This window comes from Osmerus eperlanus, chromosome 7 (assembly GCF_963692335.1).
Source record: "Osmerus eperlanus chromosome 7, fOsmEpe2.1, whole genome shotgun sequence".
NCBI classification, from domain to species: domain Eukaryota; kingdom Metazoa; phylum Chordata; class Actinopteri; order Osmeriformes; family Osmeridae; genus Osmerus; species Osmerus eperlanus.
In genome coordinates, this window is record NC_085024.1 from 7272014 (window position 1) to 7279426 (window position 7413).

Below are 7413 nucleotides of genomic sequence, written 5' to 3' on the forward strand. Positions count from 1 at the left end.
GTGATGGGAAACCATTCATCCAGAAGTTTCATACAAAACATTTTAAATGCATTGAAAACGCTATTCGGGAGCTGAAAAGCACTTTAAAGGAATAAGAAACTGAAAGTCTCGAAAACGGATTCTGAAGCCAAAATCGTGTCTGAAGATCTTGTCAGAAGTAAACATGATATGACTGACTAGTAACACTCAATTTCAATGCCAAAACCCTTTTCTCATGTATAAACCATCAAGATTAACATGGTAGAATAGTCATAGTGATGGGAAACCATTCACCCAGAAGTTTCATACAAAACATTGCAAATGCATTGAAAACGCTATTCAGGAGCTGAAAAGCACTTTAAAGGAATAAAAAACTGAAAGTCTCGAAAACGGATTCTGAAGCCAAAATCGTGTCTGAAGATCTTGTCAGAAGTAAACATGATATGACTGACTAGTAACACTCAATTTCAATGCCAAAACCCTTTTCTCAGGTATAAACCACCAAGATTAACATGGTAGAATAGTCATAGTGATGGGAAACCTTTCATCCAGAAGTTTCATACAAAACATTGAAAATGCATTGAAAATGCTATTCAGAAGCTGAAAAGCACTTTAAAGGAATAAAAAACTGAAAGTCTCGAAAACGGATTCTGAAGCCAAATTCGTGTCTGAAGATCTCGTTAACAGTAAACATGATATGACTGACTAATAACACTCAATTTCAATGCCAAAACCCTTTTCTCATGTATAAACCATCAAGATTAACATGGTAGAATAGTCATAGTGATGGGAAACCATTCACCCAGAAGTTTCATACAAAACATTGCAAATGCATTGAAAACGCTATTCAGTAGCTGAAAAGCACTTTAAAGGAATAAAAAACTAAAAGTCTCGAAAACGGGATTCTGAAGCCAAAATCGTGTCTGAAGATCTTGTCAGAAGTAAACATGACATGAATGACTAGTAACACTCAATTTCAATGCCAAAACCCTTTTCTCATGTATAAAACACCAATATTAACATGGTAGAATAGTCATAGTGATGGGAAACCATTCATCCAGAAGTTTCATACAAAACATTTTAAATGCATTGAAAACGCTATTCGGGAGCTGAAAAGCACTTTAAAGGAATAAGAAACTGAAAGTCTCGAAAACGGATTCTGAAGCCAAAATCGTGTCTGAAGATCTTGTCAGAAGTAAACATGATATGACTGACTAGTAACATTCAATTTCAATGCCAAAACCCTTTTCTCATCTATAAACCACCAAGATTAACATGGTCATAGTGATGGGAAACCATTCACCCAGAAGTTTCATACAAAACATTGCAAATGCATTGAAAACGCTATTCAGTAGCTGAAAAGCACTTTAAAGGAATAAAAAACTGAAAGTCTCGAAAACGGGATTCTGAAGCCAAAATCGTGTCTGAAGATCTTGTCAGAAGTAAACATGACATGAATGACTAGTAACACTCAATTTCAATGCCAAAACCCTTTTCTCATGTATAAACCACCAATATTAACATGGTAGAATAGTCATAGTGATGGGAAACCATTCATCCAGAAGTTTCATACAAAACATTTTAAATGCATTGAAAACGCTATTCGGGAGCTGAAAAGCACTTTAGAATAAAAAACTGAAAGTCTCGAAAACGGATTCTGAAGCCAAAATCGTGTCTGAAGATCTTGTCAGAAGTAAACATGATATGACTGACTAGTAACATTCAATTTCAATGCCAAAACCCTTTTCTCATCTATAAACCACCAAAATTAACATGGTCATAGTGATGGGAAACCATTCATCCAGAAGTTTCATACAAAACATTTTAAATGCATTGAAAACGCTATTCGGGAGTTGAAAAGCACTTTAAAGGAATAAGAAACTGAAAGTCTCGAAAACGGATTCTGAAGCCAAAATCGTGTCTGAAGATCTTGTCAGAAGTAAACATGATATGACTGACTAGTAACACTCAATTTCAATGCCAAAACCCTTTTCTCATGTATAAACCACCAAGATTAACATGGTAGAATAGTCATAGTGATGGGAAACCATTCACCCAGAAGTTTCATACAAAACATTGCAAATGCATTGAAAACGCTATTCAGTAGCTGAAAAGCACTTTAAAGGAATAAAAAACTGAAAGTCTCGAAAACGGGATTCTGAAGCCAAAATCGTGTCTGAAGATCTTGTCAGAAGTAAACATGATATGACTGACTAGTAACACTCAATTTCAATGCCAAAACCCTTTTCTCATGTATAAACCACCAAGATTAACATGGTAGAATAGTCATAGTGATGGGAAACCATTCACCCAGAAGTTTCATACAAAACATTGCAAATGCATTGGAAACGCTATTCAGTAGCTGAAAAGCACTTTAAAGGAATAAAAAACTGAAAGTCTCGAAAACGGGATTCTGAAGCCAAAATCGTGTCTGAAGATCTTGTCAGAAGTAAACATGACATGACTGACTAGTAACACTCAATTTCAATGCCAAAACCCCTTTCTCATGTATAAACCACCAATATTAACATGGTAGAATAGTCATAGTGATGGGAAACCATTCATCCAGAAGTTTCATACAAAACATTTTAAATGCATTGAAAACGCTATTCGGGAGCTGAAAAGCACTTTAAAGGAATAAGAAACTGAAAGTCTCGAAAACGGATTCTGAAGCCAAAATCGTGTCTGAAGATCTTGTCAGAAGTAAACATGATATGACTGACTAGTAACACTCAATTTCAATGCCAAAACCCTTTTCTCATGTATAAACCACCAAGATTAACATGGTAGAATAGTCATAGTGATGGGAAACCATTCACCCAGAAGTTTCATACAAAACATTGCAAATGCATTGGAAACGCTATTCAGTAGCTGAAAAGCACTTTAAAGGAATAAAAAACTGAAAGTCTCGAAAACGGGATTCTGAAGCCAAAATCGTGTCTGAAGATCTTGTCAGAAGTAAACATGACATGACTGACTAGTAACACTCAATTTCAATGCCAAAACCCCTTTCTCATGTATAAACCACCAATATTAACATGGTAGAATAGTCATAGTGATGGGAAACCATTCATCCAGAAGTTTCATACAAAACATTTTAAATGCATTGAAAACGCTATTCGGGAGCTGAAAAGCACTTTAAAGGAATAAGAAACTGAAAGTCTCGAAAACGGATTCTGAAGCCAAAATCGTGTCTGAAGATCTTGTCAGAAGTAAACATGATATGACTGACTAGTAACATTCAATTTCAATTCCAAAACCCTTTTCTCATCTATAAACCACCAAGATTAACATGGTCATAGTGATGGGAAACCATTCATCCAGAAGTTTCATACAAAACATTGCAAATGCATTGAAAACGCTATTCAGAAGCTGAAAAGCACTTTAAAGGAATAAAAAACTGAAAGTCTCCAAAACGGATTCTGAAGCCAAATTCGTGTCTGAAGATCTTGTTAACAGTAAACATGATATGACTGACTAGTAACACTCAATTTCAATGCCAAAACCCTTTTCTCATGTATAAACCATCAAGATTAACATGGTCATAGTGATGGGAAACCATTTATCCAGAAGTTTCATACAAAACATTGCAAATGCATTGAAAACGCTATTCAGGAGCTGAAAAGCACTTTAAAGAAATAAAAAACTGAAAGTCTCAAAAACGGATTCTGAAGCCAAATTCGTGTCTGAAGATCTTGTTAACAGTAAACATGATATTACTGGATATTAGTTTGATAGAATGTGTAAGGAGATGGAGTTTGGCCAATGCTCCCTACTCGACTATCGTCCACCGTTTAATGTAATGTGCTTGATGCGGCACAACAACTTGGATACAGCACAAGAGTTGTGTAAAAGACTAGGATTGGCTAGTCACATCGAACCCGATACAGCACGACAGTGGTGTAATAGACTAGGATTGGCAAGTCACATCTAACCCGATACAGCACGACAGTGGTGTAATAGACTAGGTGCGGTGAGTCTCAACAACTTGAAAACAGCACGAGAGTCACCTAACAGACTAGGTAGAGACAACGGGAGGAATACAAATATTTCACTATCTTTTTAATGTGAAAAGTTTTCACAACATGACTTTGACTCACAGCGACTTGGATACAGCACGAGAGTTGTGAAACAGACCAGGATCGGTGAGTCTCAACGAACCCGATACAGCATGAGAGTGGTGTAACAGACTAGGTAGACAACGCAAGGAATAAAAGAAAATGTTTCACTTAATTTTTGTATTATGAAAAGTTGTCACACCATGCGCCATGACTGTGCTTCACAACGACCCGGAGACAGCGCCAGGGATAATCCTCCTAACTGTCACGGCCACAGCCGTGCCCCCCCCGGTTTCAGTTTTTTGCCCTGCCCTAGTGTTTCCCTGTCATTGTCTTCATCTGTTCTTGTTAGCGTTATTGTGTCCACCTGTGTGTCGTTTGGTTCTGTGTATTTAGGTTTCTGTTTTGTGTCCAGTCTTTGTCTTGTCCTTACCATACCTGTCTGTGTGAGTACCCTATCTGTTCCCGTTTTTGTGAATAAAACCCTTGTTTCTGCCATGCCTGCCGACTCCCCTGCATTTGGGTCCAACCCCACCTCACGCCGTGACAGAAGGACAAGACCACAAATGGACCCAGCAGAGAGTTCCCTGAACCCTTTCCTAGGGACCCGACTTGCCTTTGGTGGACCCCGAAGCCTGCAGCGGAGGGACCACCCAAAGTCCGGGTTCCTACCCCGGCTCCAGCCCCAGCCTGAACCCCGACTCCAGCCTCAGTCCTGCCCTGGGCCCCTGCCTCGATCCTGCCCTGTGCCCCTGCCTCGTCCTGAGGTTGTGCCGCCCTGCGCCCGGACGAACAAGGTTGTGCCGCCCAGCACCCAGACCACCGAGGCTGTTCCTGCCGTGGAGTCTTGGCCGCCTGCCGCTGGTACCCAGCCCCGTTCCTGCCCTGTACTCCAGCCTCGGTCCTGCCCTGGGCCCCTGCCTCGATCCTGCCTTGTGCCCCTGCCTCATTCTGAGGTTGTGCCGCCCTGCGCCCGGACGAACAAGGTTGCGCCGCCCAGCACCCAGACCACCGAGGCCACCGCCCCTGCCCTGTGCCCCAGCCTCGGTCCTGCCCTGTGCCCCAGCCTCGGTCCTGCCCTGTGCCCCGGCCACCGCCTCCTCCGCCCGAGGACTGCTGGCCGCCTCCTCCTCCGCCCGAGGACTTCTGGCCGCCGCCTCTGCCCGAGGACTTCTGGCCGCCGCCTCCTCCGCCCGAGGACTTCTGGCCGCCGCCTCCTCCGCCCGAGGACTTCTGGCCGCCGCCTCCTCCGCCCGAGGACTTCTGGCCGCCGCCTCCTCCGCCCCAGGACTTCTGGCCGCCGCCTCCTCCGCCCGAGGACTTCTGGCCGCCGCCTCCTCCGCCCGAGTACTGCTGGCCACCTCCTCCGCCCGAGGACTCCTGGCCGCAGCCTGCCGCCGTGCCCGCGCTCCCAGGCGCCCCCTCGTCCGCGCTCCCAGGCGCCCCCTCGTCCGCGCTCCCAGGCGCCCCCTCGTCCTCGCTCCCAGGCGCCTCCTGTCCCCTGTGCCCGTCCCCTGTGCCTGTCCTGCCCCCGTCCCCTGTGCCTGTCCTGCCCCCGGGTGGTTCCCTGGACCTGCTCCGGCCTCCGGGCCACAGGCCTTCTGCCCTGCCTCCGGGTCGACCCCCGGACCTGCGCCGGCCCTCTGCCCTGCCTCCGGGTCGACCCCCGGACCTGCCCCGGCCCTCTGCCCTGCCTCCGGGTCAACCCCCGGACCTGCCCCGGCCCTCTGCCTTGCCTCCGGGCCGACCTCCGGACCTGCTCCGGCCTTGTGGGACGTCCGGTGACGTCCCTTGAGAGTGGGGTACTGTCACGGCCACAGCCGTGCCCCCCCCGGTTTCAGTTTTTTGCCCTGCCCTAGTGTTTCCCTGTCATTGTCTTCATCTGTTCTTGTTAGCGTTATTGTGTCCACCTGTGTGTCGTTTGGTTCTGTGTATTTAGGTTTCTGTTTTGTGTCCAGTCTTTGTCTTGTCCTTACCATACCTGTCTGTGTGAGTACCCTATCTGTTCCCGTTTTTGTGAATAAAACCCTTGTTTCTGCCATGCCTGCCGACTCCCCTGCATTTGGGTCCAACCCCACCTCACGCCGTGACACTAACAGTTGTAGTCTAGGACGATGGTCGGTTTCCCGTCGTCTCTGTCACTGATTTCGGCGTCTGTGTGGCGTGTGCTCATAAGTAAAACGTTCTTGTTTTTCTTGGTGAGGTAGGAAACTAGAGTGGTGGTGGGAGTGAAGGTGAACTGCGACGACAGCACCCGTTGCCTCTTTGTCGCTAGCAGCTCAGACGGGAGCTCGGACCTGTTCTTTCGGACCGTGCCAACCATGGTCATGTTTCTCATCGTCATGAGGTTGTGTCCGAGTTCGTAAGAGGTGAATAAGTTGTCACACGTGACATTGCAATCCTTCAGGCCCTCTGTCATATCGAGCACAACGCGCATCCCCTGGTTCTTCTCCGGGGCTCCATCGATCGACTTCCCGGTGTCCACTTGCATCTTCCAAGCGTAGCTTGATTTTGCATCGCACATGACCCTCGACTTGATCCCATACTTTGCCGGTTTGCTTGGCATGTACTGCTTGAAAGGACACCGTCCTCTGAACGCGACCAGTTGTTCATCCACGGTCACTTCACGCCCTGGGTCGTAGAGGCGAGGTAATCCCTCTACCCACATATCCCAGACCTCTCTTATCGCCGCCAACTTGTCCGTCGCGCGTCTCGCCGCTCGTGTCCCACGGTCGTCAAATCGTATCATTGACGAGTAAGTGTAAAAGAGTTTGCGCGGCATCGTAGCGCGGAAAATCACTCTGCCGCTTTGTGCATCCCATAGACTAGCTGCTGCTTCGCCTCGGGACTTGTACACCACTGCCAGGATTAGCAGCCCTATGTAGGCACGTAGGTCTTTGGCGTCCATGGCCTTCCACTCTTATCCGCGTTTAGATAGCCTTCCCGATTTGTGTCGTCCAAGATCACTCTTTCGATTTGTGGCGTGACAAAGAGTAAAAACGTGGAGACCATGTCATGAGCATGGGAAACTGCGTAAGCGGGCCTCTCCGTGTTTTTACGTCGCGGCGGCATCCTCTGAGTCCCATACGGAACCGAAGACCATTGGATTTTGCCGTTTTTCGACACAAAAGTATCTGGGACTTGGTCCTCATGAGGATCATTGTCGGCTTTGTCTTCATCGGGCGCCGACAGGTCGCGGCGGTCTGCATTGCACTCTTCTCCGCCTTCTTCTTCTGACACATTCTCTGCATTGCCTCTTCCCCGTCTTATTCTTCTTACACATCCTCGGCCTCCTCTTCAGTCACCCTGCTCGACATTTGCAAACATCTGCTGTAGAACTTGCAGCGCAGTGAAATCCTCAGCCATAGCTGCGTGA

At 46.5% G+C, this 7413-nt stretch overlaps 1 protein-coding gene across 1 annotated transcript; it reads right to left on the minus strand.

Annotated features, from left to right (window-relative positions):
- Positions 1-6129: 6129 nt before the first annotated feature.
- Positions 6130-6945, minus strand: LOC134023754 (piggyBac transposable element-derived protein 4-like). Its single transcript, XM_062466119.1, has one exon. It carries the CDS (start codon positions 6943-6945, stop codon positions 6130-6132), a length of 816 nt encoding a protein of 271 aa, XP_062322103.1.
- Positions 6946-7413: the final 468 nt, after the last annotated feature.